General features: G+C 41.7%; 1 protein-coding gene across 10 annotated transcripts in view; it reads right to left on the reverse strand.

The window, feature by feature from the left end:
- Positions 1–21,706, reverse strand: part of TBC1D5 (TBC1 domain family member 5) — a 1,653,915-nt gene that overhangs the window by 1,021,298 nt on the left and 610,911 nt on the right. For all 10 annotated transcript variants that reach the window (XM_029589267.1, XM_029589269.1, XM_029589266.1 and 7 more), the window contains one exon: positions 7,364–7,494. In XM_029589267.1, coding sequence (XP_029445127.1) covers positions 7,364–7,463 — 100 coding nt within the window. In that variant the 5' untranslated portion in view covers positions 7,464–7,494. The remainder of the gene's footprint in view (positions 1–7,363; positions 7,495–21,706) is intronic.

Raw genomic sequence — 21,706 nt, forward strand, 5'->3', positions numbered from 1 at the left:
CATGCTCAGAATTACATAAAAGAGGATTCTTTTTGCCTTGCTCTTTCCCGCCGAAGCTGAGAGTGCAACATGATAACAAGGTCCTCTTTTTCAACAAGGAAGAGGAAGCGACTTCTTTTCTGGCATCACTGGACCACACAGAAGTGTCCTAAGCCCTCCTATACCCTGACATGGAACTTGTCTGATCGCTCTTTGTGGGGTGTGCAACTAGCTATGAATATTTTTTTTCTATTAAGCTACTGTGACATTCTGCTTGTTTATTTTGTGCTCAACAATGCAGTACATACCCTTTGGTCAGCGGTACGACCTAACTGTTTCTGTGTTTAAGGTTGTAATCCAGCTACTGGTTATACTTAGTATATTTTTGTTCTGCCTAATATGCTCTAGCTGATGTTGTGGCTTATGGTTGGGCGGGGGTGGGGGGGGGGGGCTAGAGGGAGGGCCCGCTCACCCAGTGTTAGAGGGGCTAGCGGACACCTCAAGCCTCTTGGGGCATAGTGTATGGCTTTGGTGAGTATGTTAGGATGCGTGAGGAGTGTGTGTGTGTGTGTGTATGAAGGATGAATGGCAGCATGGGGGATGGGTTGGGGAAGGGCAGAGGAATTATAAGTGGAGACCAATTGAGGAATCGTAGAATGTCAAAGATTCGGTACTAACGGGATGTTTTTTCATGCAGCCAGAGGCTCAGGCTGGGGAGCATCAGGCTCCTCTCTGTTCACAGATCTCTACTTTACTTGAAGGGGGGATGGGCCCTAATCTAGACAGCTGAAATGGCCACAATTAAGATTACCTCATTAAATGTGGATGGTATACACTCACCAATTAAAAGGAAGAAATTATTATCCATGTTCCAGCGACTGCGGTCTCAGGTGGTATTTTTGCAAGAGACCCACCTAACGGATATAGAGCATGCTAAACTAAAAAGGGAACGGGTGGGTAGTTGTTACTACTCCTCCTACACCTCTCGAAAGAGAGGGCATAGCGATCCTGTTTCATAAACAATTGGCATTTCAGCTGGAAAAGGTGTGGCAAGACACAGAGGGTTGCTATCTCATTGTTACAGGATTTCTCCATCAGCAGAGGGTGGCTATTTGCAATGTTTATGCCTCGAACTCTTATTCCCATGAATTTTTCACTCACATAGTAGGAATCCTTGCAAACCTGTCTGACCACACTTTGGTGGTGGGTGGAGACTTCAACATGGTTATGGTCAAACAACTGAATTGTAAACCACCTCAACTACAGGGTAGCAGGGACCACCTCATGGGAGTGAACTTTGTCTGCAAAGATCTAGATTTGCTTGATATATGGATGCTATTGCATCCTGAGGAGCAAGACTTTAAATTTTTCTCCCACCCTCATCTCTCTTATTTGTGGTTAGATTATTTTTTACTTTCTGACACACTGTTTTGTAGGACAACAGCGGCTACCACAGGCACCATGTCATTATCGGATCATGCGCCCATATCGATTAGTCTGGAGATAGGGAAGCATCAGAGGACACCTTTTTCCTGGCACATGCCCCCGGATCTTATTTTAGATACATTTTTTCAAGCCTATCTACAGGCACGATGGGAAGATTATGTATGACTTAATACCACTCCCAATGTAACTCCTGACATTCTGTGGGCTGCGGGGAAGGCAATGATGCGGGGCAACATAATTGCATATGTCGCTAAAAGGAACAGAAAATGTCACGCTGACATGTTGCGCTTAACGGCCGATTTAAAAACAGCCCAATTGAGACATATATCAGATATGTCCACTGCTAGCAAACAGGAGGTAGATTATAAACGAGTTGCCTTAAATTCTCTTTTGCATCAGTGGGCCTCCAAATCGCTTAGATATTATAAATATCAGCTTTATAAACACGGAAACAGACCTAGTAAATTGCTGGCGAATTTGGTCAGAGCTAGGACCTCAAAGTCCGTCATCTCAAGAGTTAGGGGTAAGGATGGTGTCTGCAAAACCTCTATAGATGATATTACCTCCAGTTTTTTAGATTACTTCCAATCCCTCTATCGCGCGAAACCCAGGAATGTGGAAGCCTCTGAGGTATTTTTTCAGGATTTTCCTTGGCCAAAATTAACTCGGGAACAATTGGGAACCTTGAATGCCCCAATTAAGGATAGCGAGATCTATGCGATCATACAAAAGTAAACGATTGGTAAAGCGGCTGGGTAAGACGGCTTAAGCAATGACTTTTATAAAATACTAAAATTCCCCCTGCGGCCGACACTAACCTCATACTATAACAATCTCCTTACCAGCAAGCTCATACCCGAAGGGGACAATCAATCTACGATTGTCCTTCTACCGAAACCAGGCAAGGACCCATATGATATAGGATTGTATCACTCAATCTTGCTAATTAATGTGGACATCAAAATTTTAGCGGCCATCTTAGCTACCCATTTAAATTGTCATACTCCCCACAATAATACACTCAAAACCAAACGGGTTTTGTTAGAGGCAGGCAAGGAGTACAAAATGTATGCCGTTTGATAAGCTACCCTCAGCTACCACCCCAGGCCGAAGCATTAATCCTATGCCTAGATGATTTATAATATCGATTCCTTGTCTTGGGAAACATCTGTCTAAGCGCTCCCAGAATTATGGATTGCCAGGAGAATTATGCAATGGTTAGAGGTGCTCTATTCTAATCCAAGTGCCCAATTATTAATCAATGGATTGCTATCCATGCATTTCTCTTTGCATTGTGGGGTGCGTCAAGGGTACCCTCTTTCTCCCTTACTCTTTGACCTAGCTATAGAACCTCTAACTGAAATAGTTAGGCGTGACAAGGAGTTCTGGGGCCTCCGCAGTGGCAGCCATCTATTGAAAGTGACAATGTTTGCTGACGACATCCTCTTGTTTGTGGGTTGCCCCCGAGTGAGTATTCCAGCCTTAGTTTCAATTTTTTCGCAATTTTATGATATTGCTGGTTTGTGTATTAATTTTTCTAAGTCCGCAGCTGCAGGCAACTTGGCCCAGAGTTTTTCCCTTTCTATGGGCCCCTGGGAAACTCAAGTATTTCGGGGTGTGGATACCCACGGACCTCACCGCCCTTTACACCCTGAATATACGGGAAACGATCATGAATATAGGAGCCCAATTGATGGCTTGGCAATCCCTCCCTCTGACATTTTTTGGGCATTGTGCCCTTCTGAAAATGGTGATCATTCCCAAGCTTTTATACAAATTACATATGCTTCCTACTTGGCTGTCTAATGTAGATTTGCAATGACTACAATCAGCTTTTCAAAAGTTTTTATGGGCCGGAAAACGGGCATGAATAAAATACCAGACCCTTATGTGCTCTAAAGATGGGGGGGGGGGGAGGGGGACCTGGGCTCCCAGACTTCCGGCTGTACAATGTTGCCTGCCAACTGCGTTTTGTGGGGGGAATGGCTTCTCGATTCTTATTCTTACTGCCAGCAGGACTTGGTTACCAGTATGTCTGCTCCATGGTCTCCTTTATATCTCCTGCAAGCGCGCCTGAAGATGCTACAGATCCTGGACATTCCCAAAGTGCTACTCCGTCCCTGCTGGTGTGCTTGGAGGTGGCTTCGACACCAGCGTAATATGGAGGGCTCTCACTCCCTGTTGTTACTAGTAGGCAACAAGGACTTCCTGCCTGGACTCAGCTGTAGTGCCATATTTCATGCCTGGGCTCGTAATGGACTGGCTTTCATTTTCCATCTCTATGAAGAGGATAGCCCAGTGGTATGGGAGTTTGCCTCCATAGCCCAAACATATCGAATACATATGAAACAATTTTATGCTTACCTGCAAGTACGACACTATCTTCACTCATTTCACTGGACCCAGGAGGTGTTTTAAAGAGAATCCTCCTTTGCTAAGAGTATATTTGACACTGCGTACTCTTGCAACTCTATCAAGGACTGGAGCACATTGAGCAAGCAATCTGCTACAGCAGATCCCCTGGACGCCCTCACCGCTTACTGGTCGGCGGTATGGACGGAGCCACTTACAAAGTCCTATTTGCAACTCTGTTTTTGGACTCTGCACTGTCACATTCCAGATTTGGGGCTGCAGGAGTTACAATTTTGGATCTTGCATCACACCATCTGCGACGATGCCCGTCAATTCAAAATGGGCCGTTTGCCTCGCTGCTATGTATTAAGTGTACGTGAGAGCTGGTACCATGATTCATCGACTTTTTACCTACTCCCACCTTGAATCCTTTTGGGCTACAGTACTAGAGTTCATTGCGAGATGCATCAATGGACAGCTCCCGAAGTCAGATAGACTTCTTATGTCAGGTCTGTGGGGGGTCCTAACACCCTGTGCCACTTCCCATGACCGTTTTTTCGGAAGACTCACCATTCTATTAGCTTGCAGAGAGGTTTTGATTGAGTGGATTGACCTCCTTGCGTTACCTCAAGTAGCAGCTTGGCATAGACTGATGGCAACTGCCATGCAGATGGAGTGGATGGACCATATAAAGAGCAACAGGAAGCCAGATAAGAGATACTGTGAGAGTTGGTCCAAATGTTTTTATCTTCTGCCTGCACATTTACAAACCAGCCTGCTGCCGGTCGGTTATCAGGTGAACTGACTATAATCAGTGTTTGCGCTTTTCTGTTCAGCTGGAATTATTTCTTTAGCCTATGATACCTATTCTTACCCAATCGGGAGGGGCTGGGTGGATATCTGAGGATTGTCCTATGTGTTTGTTGTTCCAAAAACGTCTCTTAGTATTTATGTTTTTGTGAGGGCAAAGGCTTGTTGGTCTCTCCCAGGGATGGGAGGGGGTGGGAGAAACAAAGGGGTTGGGCTGAAGGGATGAATGGAATGTATGAGTTGAGGATTGCATGGATGGATGTGTGGCTGGACAGTCGCTGGACTGCCCAGTGAGTAAGCCTGGGGCTGAGAGGGTTGATTTTTCTACAAAACGAAGATTTGCATGGTACCCTATATAGGACTAGTACTGAGAAGGGACATGGCTGCCCATTTCGGTCTTTGCGCTATATAGCTCTGACTCTGTCTTATATTTTGTACGATACTGTTTTGCCTCTGTGTTTGCACATCTTCTTAATAAAAATGATTTTGTTAAAAAAAAAGTATTTTGTCCAAAAGGAGGTAAGAAAGTATTCAAAGCACAGTAAATATCTTATAGCTCTAGGTAGTTGATTTGCAGATGACTCTCCACTGGGAACAATGATCCTTGGATCCACGTTGCACCAGAGAGTGTTCCCTGCTCCTTAGTGGAAGCGTCAGAAGACAGAATCATTTGATGCAGTGGGACGTGCAGTGAGAGACCGACTTTTAGAAGTTCCAGATTCACCTACCACCAAATGGATGATCTCATCCTAGATGTCACTGAGCCTTGATAAGATAAAGGTTGAAATTACTGATACCATTGGCATCAGAGACCCCAATGAATACCCTGCATGTGTAGATGAGTCAGAAAAACCACCTGCACCACAGCTACCATGTGTCCGAGGAGGATCAGGACTGATCTTGGTGATATTTATCCCATGCTTTCTTGAATTCTGTTACTGTTTTGGTCTCTACCTCCTCCTCTGAGAGGCTGCTGCATGTATCTACCCCCTTTCCATAAATAAATATTTTTTGTTCCTGAGTCTGTCCACCTGGAGGTTCATATTTCACCTCTTATTCTAGGGCATTCTTTCCTCTGAAAATTTTGCTTCCTGTGTCTGATATATAGCTTTGAGGTATTAGAGTATATCTTGCAAAGCTGCTGCAACAAACCCGGAGAGAGCCAGCTGTTTGGTAATTCCCTGTGCTGGTATGACTCTGTACCTACGCAATGATGTCATCTGGGAGATCGCACTGCAGAAAAGACAGTTGCTGCCAGCTGGTACAAGGCCTTTCAGTCTGCTTCCCGCAGCTCCCAAACATGCTCAGTGGGACTTTTGTTTTGCTCTGGGTCTATGTTGGATGGTGTCATCCATGTATCATGACTAATTTATCCTGCTGTCTATGAAGAAACCTGTTTACAGGTAAACAAACTTGCTTGGTATAGGTTTTAAAAATCATGAGTGGGATATGAGAGGTAATTGGAAAGGGTATTTACTATTTCAAATAATACAAGAACACGAGGACAATCCATTAAACTAACAAGCAGATTAAAACAAATTTTTATTTTCATTCAACACACAATTAAGCTATGGAGGATGTGGTCAAAGCAAATAGCATAGCTGAGTTTTAAAGGGGTTTGGACAGTTCCTCAAAGTCTAGCCAGGGAGACTCGAGGTTTATGGCTTTGCCTCCCTAATGAGAGTAAGTTTGGTTGAAGTTGTTTCTAGTTTGATAATTTGTTATGTAGTAACAGTTATTTATTAATTTAGTTTACTGATGTTTTATCGTTTATTGATGTATTGATGTGTGCTTATTATTATTGTACTTTCTTTGAAAACTGCTTTGGGTTTATTCTTTGTAAAAAGGCAGTGGTCTAGAAACGTGAATTCACATAACATGAGCATATAGACTAATACATAGCACTAAACAGATACTACTCAAGTATGCATTTCCATCTGAATTCTTGGAGAAGTATCAGAATAGGCAGGACAATGCAAAAATAGTGACAGAATACAAAATGCAATGATTCAACAACCAGCTTGAAGCTACAGAACCTAAGCAGTAGTGCCTAAAAGTGAGGACTTCTGGGGAGTATAAATAAAACTATGTTGCTAAATAAAATGCAAAACATCAAAACACCAAAAAAACACAAACATGCCATAAGTATGTAAAGCTTATGACATGAAAATGTAAATGGAAAAAGAAAAACAATATTTTGAACAAAAAAAGTTATGGTACTTAAAAATGAAAATAAATATGAAATTAAGATTAATAATCAAAACATACAGAGAAGAGTTCCTTTTAAGTCAAGCAGTAACTAATTCCAGTAGCTCTTCACATTTTCTAGAGAGACAGTAGAAATTTGAAGAGGTTCTGCTCCTTGGGAAGTGTTCTTCCTCTTCTGCACCCAAGACACATATTACCCATTTCAGTGACTCTGTTAAGAGTTATCTCTGCAGAAACAAAAAGTCTTATTCTGTCTGTTCAAGCAAAACTCATGTTGCAGGTCAATCTGTTTGTTTTCTTCTGATCACTGTTCAGTTTATGATTAAAAAGGATGACAGTACATATTAAATATTTTGCTAGTGTTTCTATCTGAAATTGAAAATTGACCTTCCATGGTTTCCCTTGCTGTCAGAGTATTCTAAGAACAATTCACTAACTGCTCAGTTGTGCTGAAAGAATTATACAAATACATGGAAAAGAATGATATAAATAATACACGTGGCATTACCATAACATCCTTATATGAGATTCCTTATGTTTAAAAATAGATATAAAAATGAAAACTTACCTTCTTCATGTTCACTAGAGTAACTCTGCAAGGGATCAATGCCTACTTCTTGATCTTCTAACTGCAAAGGTGGCTCATTTTCAGATATGGAATGATACATCTGGGTAACTTATACTGAAAAATGTGATCACCTAGAAAGGAAAAAATATCCCGATTATAGTTTGTATTGAAAGAATAAAAGACTGAAGATCAATATTGAAATTAAGGCTATAACCAAGTTCTCTACATATTTCAGAAATAGTACTGTGCATTTATTAAAAAGATGCTGCTTTCTTGCAGAGAGCATTAGGTTTTCCCCTCTGACTTTTCTGTACTTTTGTGAGGGGTATTAAAGGACTTTTCAATTCTTTTATAACAATCTCCAACTAGGTGCCTTTCCACAACTCTGACCCAGAGTATTTTTGACAGTTTATGGGTGCTCCTGGTTGGATGTTTACTTTGAAATACACCACTCAGCAGCAAGAATCAACAGGAACTGCTGCAATTATATGATCATGTGAAGCAATACAATTAACACAGGAAGGGCCAATTCACTTGGTGTGTGCTTTTGAAGGTGATTAGTTCCACGAAAGGGTGGACACTTATTGAACCAAGCTATTTCATGTTTTAATTTCCTCTTCATTTTCTAAGGCATTCTGGAATTTTTTTTTTCACTTGGCAGTTATGGAACAAGATGTGTAGATACATGGAACAAGTGTTTTAATGCCAGGCTACAACGCAATAAAAGGTAAACATTTTGGAAGGGAATGTAAACTTTTTCTAGCTACTGTATAATTATATAAGAAAGGCTGCTGGTGGGGTGGGTCTCCCACAGAGACATGCTGCTTTGTTTTGGAGGTGCTTCCACTTCTAAAGACATCATTCAACTTTTAAAAAATAACAGGAAAGCAGTAGCATTACCAAGGGTCTCTGGCGCCGGGGGCCAATGCATAATTTGCCTCTCCAGCGCCACCCCCCCACCCTCCCATCCTACTTGTACTAAAGCTTAAGGTCACAAAAATCTGTGGTATTTTTAGACAGAAGAATTTAGGGGGGGGGGGTGCCAAAATGACATTTCCACCTCACCCCCATCTCCATAGCATGGCCCCCTGCTTTAAAATTGGCTATAAAAAAATTCTTAATAAGAAAGTCCAAAGGGTCTTCTGCGAAATTTAAAAAAAACTGGCTAGTTTCACACTTCTAGTAAAACTATTATTAAAATGATTTGACAGCTTCATTCAACTAATTCTACATAGTTATGGAAGTCTGGAATGTTTACAGGAAGGAAAGCAATGTCAATATAAATCCTGCACCTCCAGTTCTGTAACACATTGTGCAGCCACAGAGATTCACCCAACTATGGAGCTTGGATGTTTCCCTTACAGCTCATCATACAAAACAATATTTTCAAATTCTGATGCCACCTCACAGTAGTAGCAGCAAAAACACCTTCCACTGCCAGGCACATTGTGAACTGACACAAAACTCCGCAAAAAAAGACACTCAAAATCTATACAGCAAACCTATTATAACGTAATGGTAGTAAAACCAAGGACTCAAACAACAATAACCCCACCTGTGAAAAAGCACAGGTAAATATTATACTGGGTCCCAGAATACCAATACAGCATCTAGTGAGGAAATAAATCAAACCCGATTGCTATAGATCCCTATACAGACACTACACACTAGCAAAATCTCTCATCATGGTCACACGCACAGAGCAGAGACAGAGCCTCGCCAAATACAGAATAAAGGATCACAAATTAGACAAAAACTGAAATGGAAACCCCAAGAAGCCAGATTCTGTGTGTAACAATGGAAAAACAGAACCACCACTCATAAAACAAATAAATCAAGAAACAAAAAGCATCAATTATAATAGTAAAGCCATACTAATAAAATAATATTTTAAAACTACTGATAAATAGAAAAATTGCTATTAATTAAAATCATTTACATTTTTTAAAAATTTCCCAAGCACCAACATATTTTAAAACAGCCATATATCAAATAACACCCAATAATTTAAACTAATGAGGATTTTAAAAAGCCCCTGCTGTCCATACCTGGGAACTCCTGATCTCCAGTCACCCTGAGATTGTCGAGGATTAGGAGGTTATGGGAACGCACAAACTTTATCCTCTCTCTCATAGGTCCATTCTCTCTCACACAAACACAGTCACATACACACACATACATCCTTTTAAACCCACCACAACTTCTCTCTCTCACAGACATACTCTGAGGCTATAAGACCCTCTTTCCCCCCCACTACCCCACACACAAGCTTTCTCTCAAACACACACACTCTCACTGGCTCCCTCAAATACACATACACACACACTTAGGCAAGCTCTCAGTCATTCTCTTACACACACACACACTGACACCCCCCCCCCCCCCCCCCAGGCAGGCTCCCATTCATTCTCACACCACTCCTTCTCCAACCCACAAACATGCACACATACACACACACACACACACCCAGGTAGGCACCAATTCATTCACCCATACAGATACATACACACACACAGGCACCTATTCTCACACAGACAGACCCTAGAAAGACTCCCATTCATTCTCATACACAGACACACCCCCAGGCAGAGTCCCATTCATACACATGCACACACTGAAGGCAGACCCCCATCTCTTCTTTTGCCAACTTCAGAGCCTCTCTTGTTCCTCTGCTACCGCTGACACTGCTGCTGTGTGACAATTGGGGAGACGCCAATTGCTGCTACTGGCACTGAAGCCCATTCTGCTGCCTCCTCTGTGCAGGCCCCGCGGTATTAAACATTTGCAGACTTCCAGTTCCTCCTCGTATATTGCGAGATCAACATAGAGGAAGTGCTACTCTTGCACATTCCCAAAGATAACATATGCCAATGCCAATCACTAAAAATTATTATTATTTTTTTTTACCTTTGTTTTCTAATCGGTTGGTCACAGGCTTTTTTTTTCCACCTACCCTTTCTTGTTTTTTGGCCAATTCCTATTTTTTTCTATTTCCTTTCTCTCCGTCTATCTTCTTCCCTCATACACACATACTCAAGCTCTCATTCTTACATGATGTCTCACGCATGCAAGTTCTCAATCTCACATGTTCTCTCTCAAACATACATGCATACACACTGTCTCTCTCTTGCACATGCTGTCTTACTCTCATATACACACACAGGTTCTCTCACTTCCTCATGCTGGTTCGCTCAAGCATAGGCCCTCACTGTCAAATGCTGTCTCTCAACTCACTTTCACACAAACACACACACACACAAAATCTCTCAACTCACACTCACACAACACTACAGGCCCTCAGCCTCTCTCTCGCCTCTGGGCCTCCTCAGGCTGTCACGACGTGGGATCCCCGGCGGCCCTACTACTGAGCCTTCTCCTCTTTTTGGGCTGACGTGATGTGGGATCTGCGGTGGCCCATAATCGCTGCTCCTCCTATGTATGTGGCTGACGCTCCTTCTCCTTCCTGCCTGTGCAACTCCAGCAACATTTTTCTTCCAAGGATGCGCAGGCAGGAAGGAAGAGGAGTAGCTGCAGGTAGTTCCCTGCTCAGCCTTCGATGGGATGAGGCCCCACCGGCGGCTGCATGGGCCTCCATGTCGGCCATCAGCACTCCCTATGGCCCTGCGCCTGGGAGCATTGGCCCCTCCATACCCCCCCCCCCCCCTTAGAGTGGCACTGCAGAAAAGCCATAAAAGCCCCAAAGTTCCAGAAGAACCAGCAGTATAGTTGCACTCAAGGCAGCAATGCTGAAGAAAGAAGGGCTTTATTTTTACATTTTTAAAAACTATTTTGGAACCCAGTAGCAGTAGTTTGCTACAGTTGCTGCTGCAGTCCTTCCCCACTATAAATTTTTTTTTCTTCTGTTCCAACAGTTGACCTTCATGTTTCATTACCAGAGACTCAAGGGTAGTTGAAATACTATCTATCTTACCAGCAGGGTCATTGAGGGACTTCTTTAAGCCTGCCAAAGCTTCCAAAGTGAGTCCAGCACTGCTAGCACTCAAGTGGTAAGATAGATAGTGTTTCAACTACACATGAGTCTCTGGTGATCAAACATGAAGGTCAACTGTTGGAGCACAATAGAAAAATTAAAGTTATGGACAGGGGCATTAGGGACATTAATGCTGTTAACACTACTTTGGTAAAAGATTGGTATGTCCTCTCCAGAAGATCAGAATTTCTAGAAAATCAAGATAGGCACCTGAATCTTCACATGTTGAATTTTCCTAAAGCGATGGGTGAGACAACATTCAAGTCTTTAAATAAATATTTTCTTGATGTATCACATTTTGAGTCTAACCAAGTTCCTTCTGTTATCAAGGTGTATTTTATGCCTATGCCCGCTCAAGCTAATATTCAACAAAATCAAGTTGTTCAGTCTTCAACAAATTTCTTGGAAAACTCCAATACTTCTAGTTTTGATGATATAGCAAAAGACTTACCAAGAAAAACACACTGCTCCAACTGTAATAAACCAGAAGGCAGATATCCTAAAACAACTTCTGGATCACTACCTCCATCTGACTAATGGGGAAAATACCACAGAACAGTCAGTTCTCCAAGGTCTTGCACAGAGGCTAAGAACTCACGGGCCCACTTTTCTGCAGTCGCTGCAGTAGTGTGATCTACAAGCACTGCAGGAAACCTATGTGGGAAATTGTTTCTTTTAGTTGGTGGAGATCATTGAACTAATGTGCTGAGGGAAACATTTTACTCAGGTGATACAGGAGGTCCTTCATCAGAAATCACAATGGGAACATCAATCCCTTGTACAGCAGATTTTTGAGACATGAAATGCTGGCCAGGTAAGTGAACAGGATCAGAAAGGAAAACCCACAATTTCCAAGGGCATCTTAAAGGAAAAATCCAACAAGGAAACAAAAGTCAGCACAGTAGTTAAACATGTCCAAGTTCATTCCACCATCTTGCTTCTCCATTATAATTTTTTTTTTTTTTTTTTAAGAAAAGCAATCAGAAACAATACTAATGAGCACTAAAAAGAATGGTGCTGGTTTCTCACCCTCAACAAGAACCTGGAAGCCATATCTACTGTCTTGTTGGGAGTCAATATCTAAACAATAATGAGATGTGAATAGGTGGACAGACATTGTAAAGTATACCTGTAAGGACCCACTGCAAAATATTTATACTTTTATTTCTATCATATTTTATTTTGCCTTTCTAAACTTAAAAAAACTGAATTCATTCCATAGAGACAATCAACTTCTGCCTATAGATGTATGCTATGAGATAGAGACACAAACACCCAGATTCACTTCCTCCTAGCTCAGACGTTAGAAACAATGGCAGGAAACAGAAGAGGAGGGGTACAATGGGTCAATAAGATGAATCTGAGTTTAATTGCTCCAGATATCAAAACAATATTATAGCAGGGTATGGTTTGCCAGGGTGAATGAGTCAGACCTGAGGTCTGTACAAGATTTCAGAACAGCATAAGATGATGTCCAAACAAGAACTGTAGATATAAAACTCAAGAAAGTACTGTGAACATTTTGTTAAACAAGGCATGATTAACAATTAAGGTCTGACATGGACAGCCTTGCCATCCAATCAGATCTGAACTCTAGCCAATTGGTAACAACTTGCTAATATTGCAGCATGTGCCTCTGATTGTCATAAGGCTCATGAGTTATCTGGAAGGTAATAATTCAGATAGCTATGAACTAACTAATAAAAAAGGTCAAACACCAGATATCAGCCACTTATGATCCACATACCGATGATGACATGCTAAACTCCGCCTATGATGACTGCATGCAAAATCATCAGTACAGACGTCTAAACCAAGAAGTTCGCAATGGACAACAGGAAGTGCTGGGAGCACACGACATCACAGAGAGTCCTGGCAGCACAGTGGCATGCCCCGCTAAAGATTTTGATTTGGCTAGACTTCTAAAGCAGATTAACTTCAAGTGATAAAAACTGTAGCACACCTGAGGATCTGCTCCTGGGACTGCTGTGGCCTCAGAGCCAAACAGCAAGGAGCAGAAAGAGAAACTTTCCTCTCCAATGTTTGAATGACTTACACTTGATTTGGACAACATTGGCAATGAAGAGTATTGAGAGACCCTAGATGCCAACACACCAACTGCTAGGGCGTGGGTTTCTAGGATCGGCTCTACTGACATCATGGTATTCAGTGCCAATGTCTCAGTTTTACTGAGACCACATCGAGGATCCTCTGGTCGAGCTACTGCTCAAAGGTTGCCAACACCAATACCACAGTGACAGAACTGATGGATATGGGGCAACCCTTGAAGAATTACTCAGCTTAACCCTAATGCAAAGGCTAAACTCAACTCCTGTTGCTGCCGCTTTGAAGTAAAAAATGTCTGTCACTTCTTTCTCCATGTTCTCAGCTTTAAGCACTGTTGGTGAAAAATGCCTCAAATCTGATGCCTCCGCACACCACTCAACACCTTGACTCTTTGATGCCGATTTCAATGGATGGGAAGAGAGGGTAAACTCGCTGCTCCCAGACTTCATCTTTGACTTTGGCTCCAAGGAGTATGATCTGTCCCCTCACCACCAATGAGCCAACAGCCCATCGATGAAAACCGTCAGTGCTAAGGAGACATTAAACTTTTACAGAAGAACTGGAGACATCAAATTATTTAAATCTTGGAAACCTAATGGCCCTAGGTGACACCTTAGCATAGATGCTGCCTTTGAGGAAGGAAATCATGGTCTTTTTCCATTAAACCCTATGCAATCTTTGTGGTTAGTCCATTATGTACATCTTTTGATTGCACTATATGTTGGGCATATCGTGAAGCCACCCACTTTTCTGCCATTATAAGAAAATCAGTTGAGGCAAAATTACAGACAATGATGTAATAACAATCAATGGCAATGAAAAGAAGGACTCAAAACAGCGGTGAAGCAGAAAAATAGAAAAGACTTAGAATGCACCAAAAATCCCAACTAATGAACAACTAAAGAAGCATGCAGCAAAATAGGAGAACCTTCAGCAAAATAATCTCTCAAAAGAACAGCGAGAAATTGCCAAAGAAGAGAAAATATCACACAAGCAGACACAAAAGTTACTGAGAAGGTGTATATGATGGCTGCACAGGAACATCTGTCCATGCTTAGAAAAGCTTTATAGGCTTTTCTGGCCTTAGAGAACTTTTTACATCAGCAACATCAGATGACATCAGCACCTGTGTGGGGCATCATCTTCTTTCTTTCTCTTTGGCTCAAAATATTCATTATTTTCAAGAGTATAAGTAGTATCAAGATTGCAATCATAAGATAGTGTGAATTAGGAAAGGACAGCCCCAGACATTATTCAAAACATGACAAATATGAGATTCTTAACAGTTTTTTTAAAGAAATATGCAAAATGTTAAGTAAGTTGAAGGAGGCATTATGATAAGTTGAAGGAGGCATTATGATACTCAACAAATATCAAATCATAGCCAACAAAAACCAAATAAAATATTTTATGTGCCAATATGTGGAAGATTTACCTACTATAGATATATTTCAGAATTTGATATAACAAATTCTCCATATGCAGTTGCTTGTATAATAAATGGCAATGTTAAATATCAGTTAGTTTTCATAATTTTTAATGCACTGGGGACAGTGCACTGGGGACACATATGAATGTGCTAGGTAAAAAATCAACATAGCACAAAATGCTATAAAATATCTATTCATCTCCCATGAGAGAAGATGAACTAAGGGGTAGATTTTAAAAGGTACGCGCGGGCGTACATGTGCGCGCACTACCCAGCGCGCACCACATGTGTGCCTGATTCTATAACATGTGCGTTGCAAGTATAAAATCAGGGGTCAGCGCGCTCCGAGCCGCTCTGCCTTCCCACATTCCCTACCCCACCCCACATCCCCTACCTCCCCCGCCCTTTCCCCCCTACCCTTTCCTTTATCATTCTTCTGTTGCAAAACTTACTTCAGCCCTGGCACAGCGGCAAATGGCCGCCTGGAGCCTCTGACCCTGCTCCTGGACCACCCCGCCCATGCCCCACCCCTTTAGTAAATCCCCGGGACTTACACGTGTCCCGGGGCTTTACACGCCTTGTTGGGCCTTTTGAAAATAGGCCTGGCGCGTGTAACCCTTTGAAAATCTGGTCCCAAGTTGTTGAAATCCACATTTTTTTTAGTTAAAATTATTTTTAGTCCACACAATTCAACGTTGAGGGTGGGTTACAACAATACAACCATGGAAGCAAGTAAACACATACACAATTGATTAAAACAAACTACAACATAAGACTTAAAACAAGGATTGCCTAATGATAAAAATAAATACAAAAAATGTGTTTACATTCTCTCATAAGTATCGGGGCGAGAGTTCAACAAAGTGGGGTCTCACAACGATATAAGTCTGCTGCATCACAGGGAGAGAATTAAGGTGGAGTTGAGGGAAAGGCAATTGTGAAAAAAATGTGGGGCAGATTTTATAAATCTGCACACACGCGTACTTTTGGAAGCAGGCGTAACTTTGCGCGCCGGGCTGGCTGCCGCGCTCCATGTTCCGGTCCGGGGGCTGGTCCGGAGGCCACGGCCACGCCCCCAGAACGCCCCCGCGCTGAGACCACGCCCGTGGCGCCACCCCGAAACACCGCGTCACTTGCGACACGTCCCCGAAATGCCACGTCACTACCGGCACGCCACCGCCCCGCCCCCGACACGCCCCTCCATGCAAGCCCCGGGACTTACGCGCGTCCCGGGGCTTGCGCACGCCGCCGAGCCTATGCAAAATAGGCTCGGTGCGCGCAGGGGGGGTTTGGGGTAGGTTTTTGGGGGTACGCGCGTACCCCTTTGAAAATCTACCCCTGTATGTTTTTAAAGTGGTTTTAAAATATTTTTTATTTATGAGAAGTCATATGTTCTGTGGGAGGGTATTCCAGAGTGTGGGCCTGGCCAATGAAAATGCTTTCACCCGTATAGATACCAATCTTACTGTTCAGATAGAGGAGATTTCTAATAGTGCATGAGAAGATGATCTGAGTGCTTTGGATGGTACATAGAATTTAAGAAAGTTAATGACCTATGATGATTTTACGTGATATAAAATTCTGAACCAGAGACCACCATAATTCAAAATGATTTTACTCTACTTTCAACAAATGTGCCGTTTGAGAAACATGGGGGTGTCAGACAGAGCTTGGTTTACCTGTGTATTTTTACAACTGACCATAAAATTCTAGTAAAAGCAAAGAGTTATAACTTTGTTATTTGTACCCACATGTTAGATGTAATTTCCAACTTTAGTTCTCTGTAAACCGACGCGATATGTACTAGTACATGAACATCGGTATATAAAAGCCTTTAAATAAATAAATTAATTAATTAAATACAGCCACTGGTACTCGATAATTGATAGGTTAGAGAGCCACTGCATTTTCTGCTATGCTTTAGTGTCTCCATTCCATGCCCCTCCAATACAGAGCATATCATATTTCTATATATATCTAATGAAAACCAAAAAATGTAATAATGGAAATGTAATGGATAAAGGCGGCAGATGATGATATGAAATGGATGTAGTTTGCAGTCATAGTTCACCACATACTTCAATACATAAAACCTACAACAGCTACCTCACTTTAGTCTGTCAAAAATATAGTAAAAGATTCTACTGGAAGTAAGCAGAGTTGTTTACCTGTAACAGGTGTTCTCCCAGGACAGCAGGATATAGTCCTCACATACGGGTGACGTCACTGGATGGAGCCCTATCACGGAAAGCTTTTCTGTCAAAAAGTATGTAGAATGCTTTGACTGACACTGGCACACTGAGTGCACTGAGCATACCCAGCATGCTATGATCCCTGTGTCCACAGGGGTCTCCCTTCAGTCCCGTTTGTAGCAAAAAGCGTGAGCGAAAAAATAAAATAAGAAACGTAAGCAGACCCAACTCCGCAAGGTGGAAGGTGGGTTTCGTGAGAACTACATCCTGCTGTCCTGGGAGAACACCTATTACAGGTAAGCAACTCTGCTTTCTCCCAGGACAAGTATGATGGTAGTCCTCACATATGGATGATTAGCAAGCTACAGGCTGACTCGTATTACAACAAGCCAATAGCAGACAACTCGTGCAGCAGGTACAATAATTAGGGTGCTATTGGCAATGATGAGGCAGCCTATCACAGCAGATGGTTGTAGAAGGAGTTGGGGATTATAGTGGAAGAAAGCATTTCAAGACAGGTTGGCCAAAGGCAGAGTCTTGATAGACTTCCATATGTAAGCAACAGGGGCTGCGAAAGTGTGAAGAGAGCTACATGTCGCAGCAAAGAAAATGTCGGCAATTGCTACTGAACAATAGTGTGGTACCGATGTTGTCATGTTAGTTACAGAATGTGCCTTCACTCACCCTTGGAGAGGAAGGCCTGCTTTTTCATAGTAGAATTCGATACAATCTGCTAGTCAGTTGGAGAGAGTTTGTTTGCCCACTAGAACACGCAGCTTGTCTTTGTCTAAGAGGGAAAGAGCTGGATGTATTTTGTATGGTGTGTAGTGCGGACTAGGTAGAATGCAAGTGCTCGCTTACAGTCCCAGGTGTGGAAAGCCCTCTCATTCTGGTGAGAGAGAGGCCTTGGGAAAAATGAGCAGAGTATATTCTGAGTAAGGTGAGAGGCTGCATTTACCTTAAGAAGAATATTAGGGTGAGTACGGAGGACCAGTCGTCACGGAGGAACCTAGTGTCGGGTGAATATGCAACAAGGTCTGGTAACTCACTGACCCTTTTAGCAGAAGTGATGGCTACGAGGGAAAGAATTTCTCATGTTAAAATTTTAAAGTTATAGGAATGCAAAGGCTCAAAAGGGGAACGTATGAGTCTTGTAAGCACTACATGTAGGCTCCATACCATAACCAGTGATCATAGAGGAGGCTTAATCTGTAGAGAATTCATGATAAGCCGACTCATATGGGGTTGAGCCATTAATCGGGCATCCCCTACTCTCAGGTGGTATGGTGAAATGGAACTGAGGTGTACCCGGGTGAAGGATATCTGGGGACCAAAATCCGAGGAGTATACTAGATAGCCTAAGAGAGATGGAGTGGTGCAGAAAAGAGGGGCTAATACCTTTTTGTGAACACCATGTGGTAAATCCTGCCCATTTCGAATGGTAAGATTTATGTGTGGAAGGATGTTGTGAAAGTACCAGTACCTGAGAACAGCAGTGAGTCTCTGTTATGAGACTGACCTGCGGGCAGGCGAATTGGTTACTGGAGTGATAGGTTGAGAAGTGTGGGGAAGCATACTTATCGAAGCCAGGATGCGATTATAAGAATCACTGGAAACCTGTCCTGTTGTAGCATCACGAGAGTTTTGGCTATGAGCAGTATCGGAAGAAATTCATAGCGGAGGCCTTTTCTGCAGGCGAGCAAAGGCGTCCATGGTAATGCATTTCGATGCATGTGTAGGGAGAAGAATCTGTCCACTCTGTGATTCAATTCAGGCGTAGAGGTCAAAGGCTGATTGACCTTAGCGCTAGAAGATTTTGCTCGCTACACATAGATTCAGAAACCATTCGTGAGGTTGGAGACATCTATGGAGAAGATCTACTAATGCGTTCAGTATGCCTATCAGTATGCCTGTCAGATAAAATGGGAACCGTTAGTGAGGTGACAGGAACCGACCGAAAAACACTCTGTGATTCAATTCAGGCGTAGAGGTCAAAGGCTGATTGACCTTAGCGCTAGAAGATTTTGCTCGCTACACATAGATTCAGAAACCATTCGTGAGGTTGGAGACATCTATGGAGAAGATCTACTAATGCGTTCAGTATGCCTATCAGTATGCCTGTCAGATAAAATGGGAACCGTTAGTGAGGTGACAGGAACCGACCGAAAAACAGGGCATAGTACTCATCGAGCGTCGATGAAATGTATGCAAAGGGAGACCTGTGTAGGGAAAAATTATTTGTGAAGTAAAACTTCAAGTGTTTCCATGAGGAAATGTTGTGAGAAATCTCTCACAGAGCTCCTGAACGCGAGGAAAACTACATCGTGGAAAAAAGAAGACTGAAGGGAGACCCCTGTGAACACAGGGATCATGGCATGCTCAGTGCACTCAGTGTGCCAGTGTCAGTCAAAGCTTTCTAGAAACATTGACAGAAATGTTTTCCGTGATAAGGCTCCATCCAGTGACGTCACCCATATGTGAGGGCTACCATCCTGCTTGTCCTGGGAGAACTATAGTGTATTGTGCCTTATATATATATATATATATATATAACTGCGCAGTCTTATTATCTACAATATAAACCCCATACCTCTAAAGTACATACTGCATTACATACATTAAAAGAAAAATCTTCAAATAGCCAGATTAGGTCACAGTCCACAGGTACCTTATACCTAATTTTCAAAAGGAAACTTTGTGCATAGTTCCCTTTGAAAATTGAAATGGGTGCAAAAGATCCATTTGCTTTCACTGCAGGCAAATATTTGCTGAAAAATAACACATATACATTTGAATATTCAATCAATGCATGTTGTTTTCCAACCCTTTCCTAAATACATACCTGGGAATGTCTCCATTCAATAGTTAAAAATGCCCATACTATGGATTCCCGCTCATATTTTAGTTTGATTCAGGGTAATTCTCAGGCAGTCAGCTTACCAGGATAAATAGCTTTGAAAATTGTGCTGTTCAACACTTATATAAAAAACAAAGGCTGATGTGCAGCTATGGATGTAATCAAATTATCACTTTACAAATAAGAATGCACTGGAAAATAAAATAAACTTCCTATCCATGCTGAATAAAAAGACTTGCACCTTGACTTTACTTTTAGCTTAATCTAATATAAAAAAACAGTGGGTTGCACTGAACTTTAAAGAAGAATTAAGTATTAATATAATTTGAAAGTTTTAATATTTCATACTGTTTACACTGTATATCAAAGTAGTTGTATTATTTATTCCAGCCATTTCCACAATACTTCACGTGGCAAAAGGTGGTCTGTTTGTCATAAGATAAATGCATTTACAATGCCAAATTATTAAAAAAAAAACAGCATTCTGTCTTAATACATGCCATTCTGTATTAATCACTAGCCCCTGGTGCCACCATAAAATGCTGTTCTTTTTGTATCAACCATACATTTGAATTATTGAAATGTTATCTATTCAACAACAGTCTTTAAATCTGTGACAAAGGTCTATATAGCTAAAAACAAATTAACAGAAGAGCAGTGTGCTACTCTCTGTAGATTTAACCTTATACATTTCATACATGTAAAACTATAAAATCATTATACTGGTAGTCCATTCCACCTAAAACAAATCACACAAAATATGTAAATTGTCAATTGTCTGTTGAGTTCTAAAATATTAACGTAAGGTATTTTTTGTTCAATGCATGCCTACAGTCATATCATTTCATGTTTGTTTCCACGAGATTTTGGAAGCTAGGTAATGCTAGATTTATGCAGACCTCAAAGGAGTTTCAACTGCTCAAGGCAATAATCTTAGTACTCAGCATTTCATATTCTGCCCTCTGGCCCGGAATTAATGTTTCTCAGAAGTAGGCACTTACTAAACTGTTTGGGGGTGGGACAGCATTCTTTGGTAAGAAGCTAAACCAGAATCTTACCTATTCTACAAAAGATTCATGTGAGGAGTTTGTAAGGGAAATATAACGTTAATGCAGATATTCTAACCAAAATTTCATTACAACTTGACCAACTTAAAGATTGCTTCTAAAATATAGCTCACAAACAAAATGTCTTGCTTCCCTTGGCTCCACATATTCTGATTACTTTCTGGACTGAAGGTTTGAAGTCTAAAAAGTTTTTATTGCTTCTTTCAGGCATTTCCTGGGGGCTTAGTATCTCTGACAAAAAAAAGCATTATCTGCAAGTACATTGAAGGGTAAGAATGAATAACAAAAAAGCATAGCTGAAAGGGGATAATTAAACAGGCCATTTGCTGTTGTCTTCACAACATTTACAATTTGAGCTCTTGATCTGAATTAGATAAATATGAAGGCAAAGGCTCTAGGGACCTCTTTTCTAGAGGGAGCTGAACTGGTGAGTCAAGAGTTACTCTGCGAAGTATGGGGCGTTTCATCTATATTAGAAGACTTCTTTTTGAGAAGAGTCCAGTTACACTGTAAGGAAGATTATCTGCTCAGTGGCTGCTGACTATTTAAACTTGGTTGTTGTTATGGGTTTGTGTATTGACTTTTGAAAGTAAATTCTGGGTGCTTGTGTAGGAGCAGATTGTATTTTATAAATCTTCTATGATTACGGGGCTTTAAGTTTTTTAAAGTTTGCTTTTTTCTTTTACCTGAAAGAGGCAGGGGCTGATTGTTTAAGCCAAGTTCCTCTCTCTCCTTCCCTC

The sequence above is a fragment of the Rhinatrema bivittatum genome, chromosome 2 (genome assembly GCF_901001135.1).
Source record: "Rhinatrema bivittatum chromosome 2, aRhiBiv1.1, whole genome shotgun sequence".
Taxonomy (NCBI): domain Eukaryota; kingdom Metazoa; phylum Chordata; class Amphibia; order Gymnophiona; family Rhinatrematidae; genus Rhinatrema; species Rhinatrema bivittatum.